Source organism: Osmerus eperlanus, chromosome 11, assembly GCF_963692335.1.
Source record: "Osmerus eperlanus chromosome 11, fOsmEpe2.1, whole genome shotgun sequence".
NCBI lineage: Eukaryota > Metazoa > Chordata > Actinopteri > Osmeriformes > Osmeridae > Osmerus > Osmerus eperlanus.
In genome coordinates, this window is record NC_085028.1 from 3,385,979 (window position 1) to 3,406,419 (window position 20,441).

Here is a 20,441-nt window from a genome sequence, read left to right on the forward strand (position 1 = left end):
AGGGTACGAGGGCATACATACATGAAACAATCATAAGACGAATAATAGGTCTAGACCACATGTGGTACTCGCTCTCTAACTGCACTGAGGATACAGAGGTGCTTTACATTTTTATGTCATCTTTGTTAGAATTAAAGGGGGATTAATCTCAGTATAATCATGAGATTTGTTCAATCATTCCTGACAAGGACAAACCCGAGTTGGACTAAAACATTGCATTGAGTCTTTTATCATAACCAACATGTACATGTTGTTGTACCTATGGTTTTGTAACACATTTGGGAAACTATGGTTTTTAACATCAAGGTAAGATGCCTGTTTGAGAGTTTTCCACCATACATAGTCACAAACAGACACAAAGAAAAGAAAAAAAGGACCCAAATCAAGTAGTATGAAACTACATGTCTAATATTGATTCCCGTCCTCTGTTTTCTGGAGTAGAAAGAAGAACTGTCAGATTTTCTCATTTTGAAATCGGCCCAAATGAAAGCATTGATTGTCAGAACTAACAAACACCCAGGGCTCAAAATCGCAATGAAGCTTACAAAATAAATACTCTCAGAAGTCAGAAGACTGTCATTTTCTCCGGCTAAGAGCAAATATCAAACTTTGGACCTCCAATCATTCTTTAAGTAAAGGAAGGTCTAAAAAAGGTTTACGCAACCTTAAGACAAACCCTGCACTCATGCCTACACACACACACATATGAACACACACCCACATGCTCACAAACACCAACACACACACATGCAGCCTTTGTCTATACACATCCACTGCCATACACTTCAAATAGGCCAGTAAGAAACACTGTTATTATAACTGAATAATTGATACTAACACAAAGAAGGTACTCCTAACCCAGTGGTTGCAAGTTACCCTGTAGCACATTCAATGTTTAGAAACAGTTTGGCCTTGGCCAAGTACAAAAAAAAAAAGGTATTAGAAAAAGGTCCTTTAAATATTCAAAAGGTGCAACACAGCAAACTTAGCAGCACAGTGCATTAGTGGGGATTTACAACCTTAGCATTAGAGCTCATCGAATGAGGGAGTGCAAATCTAATTCAGTCCTGATAGAAATTGGAGCCTAATGAATATTACAGGACGTTTGGTCTTGAATTCTGATGTGGGACTTGATCCATCATGGCTCTGAAGGGGCAGACTGTTTCGGATTCTAACTCAGAGGCACGGTTTGGCTTACAGGCAGACGGCCAAGGAAGGAAAGCTGTACTTTTTGTTTGCCGACGTCTGTGTTCTCCTCTCGCTGCCTGGGCGGCCAAGCCGTTAAACTCCTGAGTCTAATTGGAGCTGCCTGCCTGTCCTCCCGTGGCAGCCCGAGTTCCCAAAGATTAGACCAGAGCCTCCCAGTCTCACGCCCAACCTTGGCCACAGACAACCAGCCAAACAGCCAGCCGAACAGCCAGCCAAACAGTCAGCCAAACCGACAGCGCGGCATTCGGCCGAGAGAGCGAGACAACGATTGCGAGAGGAAGACGGAGGGAGAAAGAGAGTGAGAGCTGGAGAGAGAGAGAGACAAGGCAGCTAGAGGGAGGAGTCTTATTGTAGAGCAGCCCCCACTTCCCCCACTCCCCCCTCTCTCCCTCTCTCTCCCCAGCCGGCGGAGTGAGTGGGCGAGGGAGAGAGAGAGAGAGAGCGTGAGAGAGCGAGAGAGAGGGAGGGAGGGGGGGCGGAGAGAGTCACTGATGCTCCGAGATTGAGAATGGAACGGCAGTGAGAGACCGCGCGAACCTGAGAGAGGGTGAGCGAGAGCTAGAGTGTGCGTGCACCCAGCGACACATGGACACACATTGACGGGAGGCACACAGCTGACCACTGGCAACTCTGAAGAGTGACATAGTGAGAAAAAAACCCAGGAAGTGGCAGAGGAAGAAGAGGACAACAGAAGACTAACAACATTCCCCTGGCAGAAGAGGGCACCATCTAAGGACTGTAGAATCCTTTCCCAAAACTGCAAACAGAGCGAGAGCTGTCGCGTGCGTGCGTGTGCCAACTTCAATTTCACACACTCGCCCACTGTTCTTCAGCGCTTTGCCCTCTTGCCACTCCGAAATGATTCTCGGGGTTGCTGTTCTCCTCTGGATCTGCGGACATGGTAAGTTATCCGTCTCGTCTCCTGTCCGTCTGGTGCGCTTCTCGATTTCTCTGTCAGTGGCTGTGTCTTGGAGATGGAGAGACAAGAGAGAGGATCTGCCTGTGAGATGTCAGACACTGTGTTTTCCAGCCTTCTGAGATGGACTGTCAGTTTGGAAACGAAGCTATTGAATGAGAAACTGTGTAGTGTATTTAAGCTTGATTTTGTACCCTGAGCTGTCTTTGGTCTCGGGAGTTAGTCATGGCTTTTTGCCCTGTCAGGGTAGTTAAATGCCTCCATTCAGAAGGGATAGATCCATCAGGACATGAGGAGAGAGGGAGGGGGGGACTTTAAATCCATGCTCACTGAGGCTTCCATTAACTCCCCAGTCGCATTGTTTTGAAACTGTGGCCGTCTCTTTTTGCGGGTTACATATTGACGGACATGGTCGGCAGGAGACCGCAGAGAAGGACAACAGAGGAAGTAGGGTACTTCTGGAAACTACCAGAATCTTCCTTTCTTTTTTTTCTTCCTTTTTTTCCTTTTCTTTTCTCCGAGGAGGAATTCTGCTGTGGTGTTTTCAATTCTTGAGACTTGTGTGCAACTAAATGAGTGGAGGTCTGGGGTTTGTTTCCTCTTAACTTGCACTGCGTGTGATTGTGGAAGACAACGCCATTGTGAGACCGCTGTCTGAGAAGTCAAGGAACTACTTTGAGGCTCCTAGGTGATATATGACTGGAGAGAAGGCTGAGATGCAGGAAGGCTGAATCGGTGTTTACTCCTCCATGGAGACTGACCCACAATAGGGTCTGGAGTTAATCCTACCCAGGGTCAGGGTTACCCCAATTTGGCCTCTTTCCAAATTCGACCCGCCCTCTTGACTACAAACAAAGCAGGGCTCCGTCTCCCAAGACGGTTAGTGTGTGAGCAAGATAGTAATGGACAGGAAGAGAAAGAAAAGAATGTGTGTCCAGCACAGGGGTGCATAACCCTTTGTTCAGAACCAGAGGGGCAAAGGGAATATCAAGGGTTTCGAACGGGAGTAACATTGCGCCGATTTGTTCAGCTGTGAGATTGAGACACTCACAGACTGCAAATAGACCTGTTGGTGCAAACTCGGTCTCCAGTGCCTAACCTTATTAAGCACACGCTGTCTGCTTCAACACATGTATATGTGGACTGTGGAGGGAATAACACCACTGGTTTACAGTGTCATCTCATTTGCATCTATACATGTAACATCCTGTATGACATCATCCTGAGCTTCTGTCTTGTGCTCCTCACTGAGCTGGAATGTTTCCATGGCGGTTTACATTCATGCCAATGGGATGTATGAGTTCGAACACACTTAGAACACAACACTAATTTGAAACTGACTGGGGTAATAAAGCTTTTAATATTGCTTTTAGCCGCAGCCTTTCAGCCATTGTAGATCACGTCCGCGAGGGATGTCAGTTTTAGTATCCGTGTTTTACGACTGCGTAAGTGTATCCTGGGATGTGGACACAAACACTTTTTCTTCTAGCGAGGGAATGTTTTTTTCTGAGGTATATAGCTTTTTTTTCTGCTTATTTTCTCTATTTTCACTGCAGGTTGCTGAGTAGTTGTTGAGTTGCTAACTACTGCAAGTAGAGATGTGTGCGCGGGAATGCCTTTGTTCCTTTTTGTTGGTAAACATTGTGCATTCAGGAACATTTAACATCTCAAACATCCATCCTTTACTTGTTATTTTACACATCAATATCAACCTCATCCGTTGAACGTGTCTGTACATGAAAGTCTCCCTAATCTGGCCAGCGTGCTTTCATCCACACCATGGACCTGCGGATGACCAAAAGACACCTTTCCTGCAATAACACACATATCCCATGTATGTACCGTAACTTTATGTCAGTACCACACACTTTCACTTTGTTTGCCGGCCTCGACACCTTATCCCAGGTTATTACATGTGTCACTCACAGTTTTAGAGTCGACAAGACATACCACAGATGGTGCAGAGCCAGAGCGAGACTTCAGCATTTCAGCGTAGTCCGTTATTACCAGAACATAGTGGAACGTAAAGCTACCCCATCAGGGAAACAGAAGATAACAACCTATGTCAGACGACCTCTTCTACCTCAAGGGAGACTGGGCTTCCTTGTAGCTAATTCCTGTTTTACAAATGATCCTCTGTTTACGTCGAGAGCCACCGTCAGCAGAGAAGAGAGAGAGAGCGCGAAAGAAAGAGGGAGAGAGAGAACAATATTGTTTTATGGAGAGGAAGAGACCGAGGGGAACTGTTGCTGACTCTTATCGGGATACATCATTAACTGATGCTGAGGGAGAGAGAGAGAATGAGAGTTGTGTGTGTTATCCGAGAAGTGCAGTTCTCCACCCTGCATACTGTAAGACTCTAAGTAGGGCACCTTCCTTCTAAATCACCTGCTTTCTCCATTGACTGATGACATGTTGCCAGCTAGCCAATCACCCAGCCAGTCAGCCAGCCAGAGAGCCAACCAGGAGTATCCTGGAAAATAAAGTCTCCAAGAGTGCAGTCACCGCAGGCCAAACCTCTTGTCGACCTCCCTCCTTTTCCTCCTTTCCTCTCTATCTCTCTCTTTCTCGGTCTCTCTCTCTCGGTCTCTCTCGGACTCACTCTCTCTCCCTCACTCTTTCTCGGCCTCTCTCTCTCAGTCTCTCTCACTCTCCTTCACTCTTTCTCGGCCTCTCTCTCTCGGTCTCTCTCTCTCTCTCTCTCTCTGGCGGAATGGAGTGTGATTGAGCACCATCGCCGCAGTCATGGAAATAGTGCTAGAATATCTGAAAGTGCATCAAATCCCAGGGGAGGTGTGCAGTTTAAGAATAGAGTCTTGCACTGGATGTGCTTGTCTCCCCGACCAACTGCTAAAGAGGTTTGGAGGATGGCTTGATCTGTCCTCCTCCATTTTTACACAACCATCGGCTGGCCTGTAACATTGATGAGCACCCTGCATTTTCGGCAGGTTTCTGAAGTTTTTTATTTATTTTACTGTAATTCGGTTTGTTTTTTTATGGTAGCCTTTGTAGGAATCGTATTTAAAAAAAAAAATTCTCTGTTGGACACTAGGGGCAGTGGTGCACTGGAATGAGTTCTGGGACTCTCCTTATCTGTTGTTTTTCCACTCTTTCTCACCACCTCTCTTCATATGACCTTCTGACTCTTTCTCTCTCACTCCATTTTGGTCTCCCTTCTCCCTCGCCACCTCCTGATTTTGTGCCAAATTACTCACCATGCCACGACCAGGTTTCTTAACCCTGGAAAGCAATCCGCACCAAAATCCCTTATGCTGATCGGTCTGTCGACATTTAGCCCCATTGCAAGCTTCAGTATATTTCCTAATAGCCTCCTGATTACAACTGTCAAAGCGCTGTCATGTTTGAATATGTGCATTTATGAGGAAATCAATCTAGTTTCTTGTATAGGACTTTCATCATATTGCACAATACACATCATCCCCAAATGACATTGGCCAATTTGGTCTCATTACAGTATTATTTGTAAGCAACCACATGATTTAAACCTAGGGGAAATACATGGATTATAACACATGACAATCCAATTGCAATTAATAGATTTTCTCCCCAGTTCAATTGTCAGCTAACACAAATTCACTTGAGTCATCTGTCCTATTTACCCCAGCAGTCTGACATGCTGCCTCAGCTAAGAACACTGTGTGCTAACTAGCTATCGCATGTCCAGCCTGATAGGTCAAACATCCTTGTCCTGGTCTTAACCCTGGACCACGTCCCTGTTGGTGACACATGGCTGAATCTGGTGAACCTGGCAGACAGTTCACGTCCAGCAAACACACAGCTATTGATGATGCCATCTCTTGTGGCTTGGGGGACGTGTTTGTTTTCCTGTTTGGGCTCTGCCGTCCAGCAACGCTGCGCGTTTATGTCACCTCCGCTACCGTGACCCCATGCTCATTTCTGTGACACGCTAGATTAAGCTCAATCCGATCCGAGCTCAGGCCCCCGATGGATATTTCTGGTTGTAAGTAAACATATGAATAAATAATAAGAGGCTGTCTCTAGAAAGCTGGAGGCTCTTATTCCCAATGGTTGGCATTGGATATGCCTTAAAGGGAGGACATTAAAAAAAAAAGATATTTCCAAGAACAGAAGCCAAGAGTTAATGCTGGATGATTTCATAATATTGGTAAACCTGCAGACAAAATATATCGTATTGCAAAACTGCTTATTTGACATTAGCCTGTCGAGGATGGTTTATGTTCAGATTGTGTCTGTAACTTGTTAATATTACATATAATGATTGATTCTTATATATTATATTATTATTTTATAGTATTTACTCATATAAGTAATCGAATGATGAACTTCTGGTCAGACTTGATTAGTTTGGACTCTTCTTGGAAAAAACAGGCAATGATCCACTCCTTCTTAAGCTTCCCACGACGACAACAAATTGTGTTTACTGGAGTGACTTCATTATCTTTCTCCAGTGACTTGGCCGCCCCACAAACCCTGCCCCTCCCCTCGCCTGTCCTCCCCCCCCCCCTCCCCCGCTGCTCCATTATTGCAGTTGACAACCCACCAATGCCTCTCTCTCCCTCCCCCCTTCCCCCCTCGAGATTTTGCAGTTGGATCCCATTCCTGGGGGTGGGGTGTGTGTGTGTGTGGGGGGGGGGGGGGGGGGGGAGAGATGAGTTTATCCAGATTGGAGCACTCTCTGCAAAAGGGCATTATCCCAGATTACATGTCTGCCGGGCGGCAACGTTAAGTAATTCAAACAGATGCTGCTGTTATCATCGGGTCACCTGTGGAGCCGGCGAGGGGTGGCCTCCTCACACCCTCCCCTCCGTGTTTCCTAGAAGATGCAGGGGTGGGGGGGGGGGGGCTGAAGAGGTGTTAGGAGAGATAGAGAGGGAGGGACAGAGGAGGGACCGGGGAGGAGGAGGGAAGGCGCACCAGGAAGCAGCTGCCTCCTCGGAGCGCGGCGGTTCTGGGATTTTTTGGGGGACAGATTACGGGAGGGATTAATAGCCTCTAAATTGCAGCCTAATGCAAGGGGAAACAACAAGCCATGTTATTCCTCTGCCGGTCCAGGCAGGCACAGTGGGGGGGTGGGGGGGGGGGGTGGATTCAGGGTGGGTAAACAGAGAAAGCAGTGGTGGGTGGCGTCGCCCCTCGTTCCCTTGCTGTGGCAGCGGCCATGGGGCACAGCTGGTCAGGACCCCCCCGTCTCCGTGTTGCTGCGCGTGGGAGGATGGGTGGAGAGGAGGGCTGGAAGGAAGGAAGCATGATGCTACACTTAGGACAAGAGTGTGGATCTTAGTCACGGACAACTCACAGGAGCCCCATTCAAACATAAAGACAGTAATAAAGCCACACTGTGGTTATAGACACATTACTTGGTCTGTCACAATTGCATTTCCCATGGTCGTAAAAAAAAGTCTCCAAAGCACTTTTATCCGACGCTTCCAAATCATTTGCCCTTCCCACTCTTTTCCAGTTGAGACATAGCAATGCATTTGTCTTCCAGGAGGAGGTGTCGGGCCGAAAAACTCCTCCCTCAATATAGTTTTCCTTTGTGCAGGTATGTCGTTATTACCTTGGCTAAATCACATGCCAGTCTCTTCACAGTGCTGTGCTCACGGATATAATGTTGTGTATCCTGCAAGCAGATGCAGTATTTGTGAGTAAACCAGGCAGTAAATGCATTGGCAAGGTTATAACAGGCCATGCAGTGAAAGGACTAGAAGATGCATTTTGTGTTCCGGCACAGGAGGCACTTGAGGAATCGGGTTGTTGATCTGATAACAGCTTCAGAGTGTTTGGCGGGAAGTTTCTGGGACAGGCCAATATTACACCTGGATGAACTCGCCTGTCTCACTCCCCTACCCATCTGTCTTTCTCTCTCTCTCTATCGCTCTCTCTCTCTCTCCGTACGCTCTTACGGTTTATAACAACAGAGAAATGGAAATAGCTTTCAAATTGGACAGTACGAGCCTCCGGTGTGCACGCACACATGAGTGTGAGCATGTCGGAGGTGCTGGGGAGACCGCTGGGCAACGCCAATTATGGCTGCCAGCCTTGTGCGGCAATATAAATGCAAATGAGCCTCTTACCCCACCTTGTACACAGGGATTTTGGAGGAGAAAGGAGTGCCTCACCTGTGGATAACTGTGTGTTCTTGTCCGCCATTACAACCGTCATGCAATCTGTCCGAGAACAACAGTGGCAACCGATGGCATGGTTCTTTTTCCTGGGTTAGCTCCGAGCCGGTTTGAACGTCTCGATGGCTAGGGATTGCACTGTCGGGAAAGAGGCCCTGGAGAACTCACGTGGCTATGGCTCTACGGAGGCCCATACAGAGAGGTGCCTGTGGCTTTAGTGGACACGTTTGTTCTCGGGCTCCATGTGGCTCGAGGCTGACTGTTGAGCCCAGCTCATTTGTGCTCTGCTGGGTGAGATATGATGCGATGGTGGCTCCCTTTCTAATGTCTGGAGTGGGCAACAGGCGGCGCCGTCCGCGGGAACTTGTTACGATCGCTGAGAAAGAACGCCCAGCTGCTGAGAGTGACAATTGTTTTGCTCAGTAAAGCAAGACACAATCCCAAATTTCTGTTGTTGTCAACCTTTTGGTGAGGGACTGTTGGTGGCTTTGAGGGTAAGGCTGGCCTCTAATACTGTTTGAGCCCACACTTTCCCATGCTAGCTTTGGAATGCATTTGGGGGCTTTGCTGTTGCCAAACAACAGCTTTGGCCACCTGCTTGTCACACTAAGACAATTAGCCAATTGAGGACTGAGACTCATTCAGTGGTGGTTGTGGCAGCGGTTGGGGTAGTGTTTGTGTTTACGTGTGTGTTTTGGGGCGGGGTGGGGATGGGGGGGGGTGGAGGGGGATTCAGAGCTGGTATAGAAGCTAGACAGAGCCCCTATCATCAGAGCTGGTATAGAAGCTAGACATCATCAGCCCCTATCATCCAGAGACACCAACTTGGGCACCATGCCAAGTTTCTTTGCCATGTTTCTCCGGGCCTAATCAGCACATTTGTTGCAGGAAATGCAAGTGCATTTGACACCGGGCTTAGGGAACATGTCAGATGAAGCGATTGAGCTGGAGTCGGCGTCGGCAGAAACCAAATCCCAGCGGCCCCTAGACAGGCTCACTGTAAGGCCCCCGGCTCTCTGTGTCATGTTGGAGCTGTTGACCATCTCACTCCTCCTCCCCCCTCCTCCCCTCGCTCCACACATCCTCAACCCCCGCCCACCCACAACTCCCCCCCCCCCCCCCCCCCCCCTCCCACGTTACCAGAGAGTAATCTACCGATCTGTCATCCCAGACGCGTCCGGTTCACCTTCTCTCCTTCCGGGGGCGCTATTGAGAAGCCCACTGCCGGGCGAGCACAGGAGCGTGGAGCAGTATTGAACCGACTGGGACCCCCTGATCTATTGCAGGTCATATATCTTAGTTTGTATCCATGAGTCGAACGTTAATATAAGGCAGCACAAAGCAAGGAGCAGTATTGATCTGGAGCCTCTGATCTTTCTCTAATACCATGCAGCTCATATTCGCAGCGCCCACTCTGAGGGAACAAAGCATGTCTATTTTTACATGCAGTAATAACTGGGTGTCAGACTCCAGATCAGCCATAGGTAATCTGCAGATATATTCCACAGCTCTGGACCTGAGCCACACTCACTGATTTATGTTCCTTGGCATATCATTTGTCCCTAACTTACTTCATCACCCAATCACCTCGGGCACCTCAAGAGAAGAGGAAAGTGTAAACATAGTCAATTAAACTGTAATTAATTTCAGTAGCAATTTTGGATTGTTTCATTTTGAATGATTGGAAAATTGAAGGGCTCTTCCGAACGCCCACTCGCACATTTAAACATATATTTTCAAGTACAAGTTCAAGTGCGATTTGATACTGTGTATATTTTCCAACATTATTCCAGGGTCTGAAAAATGCTAATACCCGTTGGGGTGGTTAAATGATTTGCCGTACTTTCAAATCTGTTGGCAGGGGCGTCAATCTGCCTGGCCTCCCTGGTGAATTGACAGTGGTCATTGCTCAATCCCTGGGAGGCATTAGTGCAAATCACACAGGAGCACAGGGCCATAGTTCTATACTTTCTACTTGGCCACAGCCCAGCACTCAATGGCAACTCACTCTCTGGCTGACAATACCCTGCCAGAAGTGAAGTGACTTCCACTTTAAAACTGATTTAATCTTGCGTAATACCCCGAGACCTAGGAAGCGAGTGAAACTTGAAAGGAGGAAGACCTCAGGGTTCAGAAGGAGAGAGGCCGTCCATTACTTCCTGTTTGACAGGAAGTGGGGGGAAACGCAGGATGCAAGGGTCGGATGATGATGAACAGACTCCATGTCAGAGATTGGATTAGAGTGAGAAAAGGGCCTTAAAATGCTGTGCGCTGTTTATTGAAGCCTTATCTAAAGTGATAATGTTACTTAGAGGCTTGCAATGATGGATAAAAGCATGAAGGGCTGTAAAAAAAAGAAAGTCAGGCCAGAAAGCTTAGAGGAATGGTCATGCTACTCCTCTCAACAGTGAGAAGTGAAATCCCTGAATGGCTCCTCTGAAATAGGTTGTCAATTGCGAGACCTCAAGTTACCCTACACTGGCATTGGAACAGGTGTGTACCCTCTGCTTAGATGGGCTTAATGGATGACATTTGCAGCAATTTGGGGCTATTTCACCGTAGATGTTGCCTTTGTGAAGAGATGGAGAGAAATATTTTGGGGCTGGTTTGAAGTATATCTGTGATTGTTTTGGCATTGGAGTGTCTGAAATGGGTTTAGCAGAACAAGCATCTCTGTCTGAGAGAGGGCATGGTCACCTGTACTTCTGATGCACATTGAATGCATGGAAATTGTACATAAAAGACAAAACAATGTGTTTTATGTATAAATAAAAGACAAATAAAAAAATACAACATATTTATCAATGTTAGGAGGTATTTCGGCAAGCCAACTCTTCTAGGTTTTTCCAATTTGACTATAGAGGAACCTCTCTGTCGAAGAAGTTGGATTATCTAATTGTTGTCTTATTAAGAACATCTAAACACCATACCTCTGGAGGTAAAAAAAAACTCTTCTGAATACAAGAGGGAGGGGAAAAATGCAGAGGGGAATGGATTGTTGTCACAAATTAAATGTATCTGAAGCTTGCAGTCCTAATCCTCACTTGTGATGCATGTGTGTGTGTGTGTGTTTGTGCAAGTGAGCGCGAATTAGATTATTCTCTCTTTTCGTTGTATGGTAATTGTATTACTCCACATTGTCTGCCTATCTGAGTCATAACAGCTTGGCTTGTTTGGTTTGGGAAAAAAATGCTTTTCTCATTGGTTTTCATTCATGTTGAACAAAATTCTGCATATTTAGACACAATTCCACACATATGTAAAGGGGGTAGTGGAAAGAAATGAAGATCATTTGAAAATACCCTTGAAGAACTTCTTAGGTTTCACTGTGATTCCACTGCAGTAGAGCAGCACTGCTAATCACGATCGTTGTGTGATCCTTTATCCTTTGTCTCACCCTCTCTGAGGCCCCAAACCTTTCCTAAAGTGAATCTTGGAGTCTCACCTCCTGCCAATCTTTGATTGTATAACATGAAATACAAACAGCCTTTCACGAAAAGGTAAGCCCTCGGAAAAAACGGAGGTGACGTTTGACGGACTTGAGATGGACACGTCGATAACATTTGTGGGTGGAGCACACTTGATCGTCAGTCGCCCTGAGAGTCCCGTCCAGATGGATGTGCTCCCCTCTGGGGGGGGGAGATCTAATGGCGTGTACGCCGCCGTCACTCCCAGGCTGTTGTCGCTCCTAACCGGCTGACATGACGGCGTCGTCGCGACACCCACAGCAGATACAACGAGTCATTTCAGACAAGCTTCCTTTTCATTTCTATAGAAACGGAGGCTGGCGTAGCATCTGATATTCCCGCCACAATTTTGGGCGAAAGGAACTGTGCCAACGAGCTCCAGCCATACTGTGGAGGCAGTGTAGGGTCCTTGAGTTATGTACAGTCATTGTAAATCCGGAGGTGTCTATTGTTGAGGCAAACACATGTTGTCCTCCTCCTTCGTTACGACCCAAAAACGGGAAAATAAACTGCCTCTGCTACATGAGTGAATTCCGGTCCTCAGCCTCACTCTAAAGACAGCCAAATAAGCGTCTTTCATATCGACATAAACCGCCTCCAACAAAGGAAATGTGCCTCCCCACACAGAGAGACAGACGGTGTACAGGGTTACGGGAGATGAGAAGGTGAAGATTGCGGGGGTCTTTTTTTGTCTGCGGGTCCTTTGAGGTGTCCTTCGAGGGAAATGGTCGCATACTTCTTAGACCGTACTACAGGAGCACGACCCCTCTCTCACGCTCGGGAAGTTCAGCCGAAATGGAACACCAGACCCCATCAAAAGCCACGCGTCCAATTAAAGAGGCCAAACTCACTGGCCATTTACTCACTGAACAGGCACCCTGATGCTTTCTGCACTTAATGAGGTGGGATGATGAATTGGAACATGCAGAAGGGATGCTCTGATTTCATCATCCACAGCAGGTAATGGGTGCAAGGATATCAGAGACACACAGGCGGAAATAAAGCAGGACATTTGATGTTCCTGGATCTTGGTTTTTTTTTATTTCTTTCCCAGACCGCACCCATGATGCTGTTCATTCAAAGGGCTTTTTTGGTGGTTGGTCTTACATGTGTCAGTTCAACATGGGTTCAAGGAGGTTACACGCAACTGCGATCTTTCCCTCGTGTACCACATTAGAGAGAGTGGGGAGAGGGAGATGGAGAGCGATGGATGGAGGAAAGAGAGCTGTTGCTTCCAGAATCTGTTATCCTTGAATTAATGATGGACCGGGAGCTGTGGTGGTCCCCACCGAGACATGAACCAGATTTCAACCAGGAGATCCCATGAGGTGAGCAGGCTGCACGGCTGCCTCCAACAGGCCACTGTATCTACGAGTGCTACCACGGAGGGGTTGGGGCGGCTGTGTCACTGCCTTAATTGTAATGTCTCCCTCCTCTCCCCCTCCCAAAAAAGTAGGGCAACGTCCACAGAGAGAGAGAGAGAGAGAGAGAGAGAGAGAGAGAGAGAGAGAGAGAGAGAGAGAGAGAGAGAGAGAGAGAGAGAGATTGTGGAGTGTGTGTGTGCGTGTGTTGGTGCAGTAAGGCTGAGACGGGGTGCCACATCAGTTAGACCGACAGTCCTAATAAATTACAGCGACAGACCGCTGTGAACAAACAGCCTTAATGGAAATAAAGTGGAAATTATCAGCGCAAGAATACGAGAAAAAGAAGTTGGAAGAAAGAGGGAGGACGATAACCGACGGCAAGGCTCAGACGCGGGGAATTACCAAAGGCAAATTGCTACTTTGAGGGAGAGGAGAACACGCTTTCATTAGCGTCATTATTTCAAATGAAAAAAAACGGACAATCAATCCACCCCCCCAAAAATTTTTTTAATAAAAAACCTTCTGACTTCTCTCTTCCCAGTGGCCTCACTGCTGTGCAACCTTCTCCGTCCTCATGTCTCACACGCACACACGCACGTGCACCAGCTCTAAGGGAGACACGCTTCACTAATACAGCAAGGGCTGGAGAAAGCCTGCGAGCATATGTCATTAAAATGCCTAGACATGTGGAAGGGAACCGGCGAGAGATGGGAGAAGTAGAGAGAGGAGCTGAATGTCGGGGGAGAGAGTTTGTCAGGTGCAATCAGCCTGATAACCACCCACCTAGAGACTGCTGTCAGACAGGCAGGTCGAGGGGGGAAACCCAAAAGTAAAAAAAAAACGGGAGCCACCCTCACTCTCTGACTTATGTACGAGGGAAGGGATGGAGGGGAAAGAGCAAAATGAGGAACACAAGCTAAAAAAAGAGAGTGCGGGGGAGGCAGGGAGCGAGGGGGAGATGAATAAGACGACTTCTGAGACAGCATGATGAGATGTGCCAAGGTATAGGAAGCTGAACAAAGACAGCTCCATTTTCGAGAATATGAAGTGACAGGTGTGTGTTGTTTAACATAATTCGATAGGAGAAAGGCTTGGGGTGGTGAGGCAGAGGGAAGAACCAGCAGCTTGTGGTTCAGACGGAGGTTAAATGGTGTCAGAGAAGATCAACACCCAGGGAAGCCAGACACAATTTTTTTTAAGCTCTCTACAATATGAAAAGTGTTGTTTGAGGCAACGTTTTAATTTATTTATATGCCGCTTGCTTCAAAATACTCAAAACAGAAGCAGAGATACAAGTACACATGCTGCACCATGAAGGCACTTAATCTGTAAACTTGTTTTGAAGGAAACTATAGCAACAGGTCAAATAAATGTCAAGAACATGTTCTAGAAGATTCCAGAGAAAGTAAGCTGTGATGTTTAAGATCTCCTAGTAAAAGCTGATGGCGAGAACATAATACTGATGTATTGCAGAATAAAATGGCAGAAGACTGGACTCTGTGGGAAAGCTTTTAATGCTGACTGAATTCCTCTCCAGACCACTTTGTTTATAGGATTCCACTGTACTGGGTTATTTCCAAGGCTAGCCTGTGCCAATGCCTTTTTCTGCTGCTTTTATTATGAGCTCTGAAAAGGACTGGAGACCAAGATCCAACTACATGAGACGTGAATTAAGCAAGGCTAATCTGAGAGCGACTCAAAGTAACAGGCCGTCAGCCGCCGCAGTCACAAGATACTTTTACACTACTTAGATAAGAAATGCATGCGTAAGCAAATTGAATGGGAGTTGTGAGTCTACCGGGAGAAGGGTGTTTGCTGTGCGTGTGCGTGCGTGTCGTCTATGTTTCAAGCGTGTGTGTGTGTGTGCTCACGTGCGTGTGTTTGCGCGGGGTGTCGCGGCTCTGCGGAAGGTCTCGACAGAGACGGCGGCACTGCGGAAGGTGCCAGAGTCAGTTTGTCATGGGGAGCGTACAGTTGAAGAGAAAGGAGACTGCAGAGAGAGACTTTCCCCAGGCGCGCACAGACTGTCAGCCTGATTAAGTCGCGGGGCGGGGAGTGAGAGCTGGGAAATCGAATCAGCGCACGCTACGGGAGCGCGTGTCGACTGGGTGGGGGGTGTTAATAAATAAATAAGCCAAAACATCCCAGTACTAAGATGAACTCTACATCAGACATGTACTTCCACCTGACCTGAGAACCCTTGGAGGAAACACCAGCGTGTCTCGTCCCACCCTCCGCCCCCCTCCGCCCCTCTCCCGCCCCTCCGCCACTCTCCCGCCCCTCCGCCACTCTCCCGCCCCTCCGCCACTCTCCCGCCCCTCCGCCACTCTCCTGCCCCTCCGCCACTCTCCTGCCCCTCCGCCACTCTCCTGCCCCTCCGCCACTCTCCCGCCCCTCCGCCACTCTCCTGCCCCCCAGGCTACAGAAAACATCAGGAACATCTTAAAGTTCAAGCAATGCGACATGACAGAACATCTCCAACATATGGCTCCCCTGACAGTTCCACAGAGAAATGACTGATAGTGGCTCTTTGTGTCTTTGGGGGAAGACAAACCCCCAGCGGACATGATAGAGACTTGTCATATTCACTTTAGATTTAACCATAGCTCCTTAGACGCGAGCACAAATAAACGGTAGGAATTCACGGAACAGCGACCATCCGATCTTTCCTCAGACATGTCTTAGTATCCACAGTGTAGCCTAACCACCCACACAAAGTGTGTCTGGTCTGTCTACTGCAGTCTGTTTGTGTCGCCCTGGTGGGGGGAATGATTCAACCTTAGTCTATAGGACCTCAAGGGTTAAATGCTAAATGTCTCACATCTAACTCGGAGAAAAGAAAACATTTAATTACGAGTCATTTAACGGTGGCGATTGAATTCACTACAGCGGTACAGTGACCAGCAGCTTAGACTCTCTCCCACTGAACCTAGCATTCCACAGAGCAGAGAAGCTGCGTCAGGATTCGGCCACAAAGGAAAGCAGGCTTTGTAAGCTAGCGGCGTAGCTCGCACTGCATTCAGCATAGATTCCATCAGCTTCTAATCAATGTAACTAACAGGCAAAGAAGGCTCCCTCTCGGCTTTTTCCAAATTAACACCCACAATACCTTTGACAGAATACGTTGCTTTCACTTGCTAACATTTCTTCATACAAGCTGTGACAAACATTGTCTTTGGTCGGTACATGGGTTTTAATTTGTCTGGAAGGAAGTTTGTTTGAACTGCATTTTTATCCCAAAGGGAGTTGCAACAGCATTGAATAGACATGTCTGTGGCGGTACTTTGCCATCTCAAGGAAGAATGTCTCCCTATTAGGCCTGTTCAAGTAGTGAGAAATGTGTCTGCCTTTGATCAAGGGCATGTGTGTAGTTGATCACAATGAGATGTCTACTAGCTGTCCCAAGAGTGATACAACCTCACCTTCAAAGGACGCCTCCCCCCCACCCACCCGCCCAGGTACAGCCCAGGTACAGCCCAGGTACAGCCCTGTACCTGGGTCAGGGTCCGCGCTGTCAGCTGGGTCCCTGTGCCACTCAGACTATACCCTGGCACGCGAACGGCGAGAGGGTTCAGATGACTCGTCATAGGATAGAATCCCAGTCCCAGTGCAATTTTATATAGCCCATCATTCCCAGACAGACCAATGACAAGAGACACCCGGACTTCCGCGGATATTTGAAACAACAATACGAAAAGAGAAAGCGTGAAGCAGGAAAGACGGCGATATTGTTCTTTAGGTTCCGTCTCGGTGTCATTTGGCCAATAAACTCCAAAAATGAAGAGAAAGGCAACCGCATGCTGGGAAAGACACAAGCCATAGTGCCAGCTCACATCTTTTAATCCAATAGATGCATTTTTTCCCCTCCTCCTCTTCTTTTCCTCCAAAAGTGCCCTGAACCTGCTGGGAAATTGAATTTTACACCCGTGTGTGTGTAGGAATCAACAGAGCACTGCATTGAGCACTCAATTAACTCCCAAGGCGGAAGCCAAAATGTTTTCCAACAGTACGGCTTGAAATGTATTCTTCACAGGCAAACAACTCGTTTGCATAATAATATCCCATACAGAGAGAGGGAGAGTCCTCTACCAAGGTGGAGAATGAGGGTGGCACAAAGAAAAATGGCTGTCCTTTTTGCCATATGATCTCATTTCAAGGGAATACTTAACGATTGAGAGCAGAAATGTATTTAACCTCCGCGGTGGCACGGGTCTCTTCTCTGCTACTTGCTCTGCTAAACACCTGGTTATCACGGAAGGGTTTGTCAGTCGCTACTCATTGGATACACTCAACCTTTTTGCAAACGGTTTCGTTTTCTCTTGTGAAATGTCAACGAGACAATCAGAACAGCAGGCTTCAGCGAGACGTCCATAACTCAGGCATCCAGATGGTGAAAGCGGGTTCTTTTTCTGTTGGCTCACATGATGTTTCAGCAGAGACACAGCCCTAAACATGAAGGACGCCGGCTCCTTCCAGCACAGGTTACTCCTGCCGTACTGCAAGAGGAAAGGGTCCTGTGAAGTTAACACCAGTATTATGGGATGGGCCCCATCTTAAAATTAGGGGGCAACTAAAAAACTCAAACAAATCAACAATTCCTTAATTATTTATTGTAAGCAATAACAAATCCGGGGGGGGGGGGGGGGCATGTAAATGAGGGGGCCTTGGGGCCCGCCAGGCTCCCTCGTGGCTACGCTACTGGTTCACAAACAAATGCAAACACACACTCACACACACAATATGACCCATTTGATTAAATGTAAAAGCTATCAGAGGGTTTTAAGATTTTTTTGGGCCAGTAGGCACTTGGATTCTAGTTCAAGTCAATGCAGCAAATATATGTATATATAGTATATATGTATATATAAATATAGTATATATATGTATATTTTACATATTATAAATAGATGTGAGCAGATGGAGGGATTTAAGGGTGAAAAAATGTGAAAAACAAGATATCAAGTTCTAAATCATTTTCAGGACTCACACAAGCTTGGTTACATTTCTGTTGTAGGACTCAGACCGCACGGCAAATGCCTTGCTGTCGTCTAGTTTGCTCATGCGGACATTGAAACTGCATCAACTCGAATCCAGCCTGCAAAATCCATTGGGCCCGTTGAACGACAGTAGCACCGAAGAGAGGCAGCTCTCATGGTCCATCCAATCAGGCTCCCACAATATCGGCCAGGCCCTTTCCACTTCCCCGTCTCTTCCCATTACCAAGGTGCCAGCCCCTCCAAATTTAGAGCCCCTGTGCTAGCCACCTGCCCTGGGCCCTGTATATCACCCCTCCTCCCACTTGACAAGTCCCATCAGACAAGACTGGGGAGGGATAAGGAGCTGGGTGTGGAAATGGGGATGGGGGTGAATCAAGTAGGTAATGGTGGCGGGGGCGGTTCCACACCATTCGTCGGCGTAAATCCTTCAGGCAGTGTTTCTTTCGGAGGGTCTTGTCAGGAAGATTGGCCGCAGATCAATCAAACGGCATACAGTACATGTCATTCTGCCAAAACAGACGGCATGCTCGTGGGTAAGGGAGGGAGGGAGGGAGTGGGGTTTATGGTGTTCTGGTGCGTTGTGGATTGGATTCAGTGTGCCTTCTTTGAATGAGGTTGGAAAAATCTTCTGGAGGTGGTGAGAGAAAAAGAGAAAGGAAGAGAGAGAGAGGAGAGAATGAGAGCAAGAGAGAGAGAAGGTGAGAGGGACATTGACCGGTCAATGATATGCCACTGGCAGAGGAACCGTTGTTTTTAATTTGTTATTTTGCTGTCTCCCTAATGTGATTGACAGTTCTAAAGTGTTAACAGGCCTTCAGGAAGGAAACACATTCTCGGAAAAGAGTCAAAGTTACTGTAAACTAAATCTCTGATGCCACATCGATCTCAAACAAAACAACTCTTGCCCAAAGGTGAAGAGCATGCAAGTTCTAAGTTGAGGAGTTGACAATGTCTTTGCTCACTGAAAAACAAGCAACAAACTGACAAACAAACTGGTTTAACTCCCAATCTGAGGCATTAACTGAGAAGATCCAGTGGACAAATTACTCTCTCAATTGTATCAGTGTTCTTAAACCTGTTAGACTGTCTTGTGGTGGCGTGTGTTTGTGTCTGTCAAGTGTGTGTGTGTGTGTGTGGGGCTTCAAATGTGGGCTTTTCCCGTCTGCCGCTCTAAAGCTTTCGAGTCACCCCTCTCTGAGCTTTTAAATGGAGCCCTCAGATTAGTGCACCCTATATAAGGCGCGGACAGAAAGAGGATTAACCTTGTTTTAAGTGCGCCGTGTGAGAAAGATTGGTTGGCCTTACTGTGACCCAGACATGGGGACAAAATATCACACTCAATAGAAACTGTCTGTTAATGCACCTTGCTGTGCCAAGAACTGATACATATGCTCATAATTGCGATCAAAATGGTTTGCCATCCAACTCTTTCCCTCTTTCTATCTTCCTCTTTTCTTTCTCTGTCTCTCTCTGTCGTTCCAAAGGAATGTGAGAATTACCACTTGTGACAGTTTAGTATGGATTGCATGGGGTTTTGGCAATAGGTTTCTGGCACAAGCCTCCTTGGCACCTCTGTGTGATGCCATGTTTCTCATGAATGACTGTGATTTAAAGCTGCGATTAGCATCCATCTCACCTGCGCACCATGGCTTAACGCTCTGAAAGGCTTAAAACAGTAGCCACCCGACAAGTGCGCAAGGCCGTAATCTCTTGGTCTGAGTTGAAAGGGGACATTGGGGGACATTCCTTGTCTTCCTTGAGGGTTTAGGTTTGTTGAGGGGCAGTTCTATGGGCGTATGTGAAGCCCTCTGTGACATGCTTGCGTGTAAAAAGGGCTATACGAATACATTTTGATTCGATTTGTGGAATTTGTTTGGGGAACTCCCATCCAAAGAGGTTTGAATGGGATACAAAGTAAGGGTGTTTGACGTTGAGGTGATTAAGAGATAAGGGGAAGAAAACAATCCAGAGAGACAAGGTGACAGCAGCGGTTTCAAACCTTCCAATTGTGCAACGGAGATGTGGCCGTGGAGAGCGACACTGCGAGGAAGAGAAAGACTGAGAGAGGTATAGATATGCCAGACGACGAGAGGGGATAGGCACCTTCAATCCTGCCATTAGAGCAGTCCATCGCTGGGGATTGTGGCGCTTTGATTCGGTGTCCGAGATGAGCTGTGCTTCCTGGGAAAATGAAACAGGATGATGGAGATCAGTGACAATACAGGCAGGATAATCGTGCCCAAATCGCAGCCATCTGCTCTCAATCTCCACCCTGAGCCACATGCTCCACCCGTCAATCCTTCCCAGCAAATCCTTAAATCCTGACAATCTGCAGCACTCAGTTTAAGACCTTTCTTAATCCA

The 20,441-nt window shown here is 47.3% G+C and overlaps 1 protein-coding gene across 4 annotated transcripts in view; it reads left to right on the forward strand.

Annotated features, from left to right (window-relative positions):
* Positions 1-1,754: 1,754 nt before the first annotated feature.
* The window catches only part of kirrel3b (kirre like nephrin family adhesion molecule 3b), a 141,280-nt gene continuing 122,593 nt past the window's right edge, over positions 1,755-20,441 (forward strand). For all 4 annotated transcript variants that reach the window (XM_062473316.1, XM_062473317.1, XM_062473318.1 and 1 more), the window contains exon 1: positions 1,755-2,110. In XM_062473316.1, the coding sequence (XP_062329300.1) occupies positions 2,068-2,110 (43 nt within the window). In that variant the 5' untranslated portion in view covers positions 1,755-2,067. The remainder of the gene's footprint in view (positions 2,111-20,441) is intronic.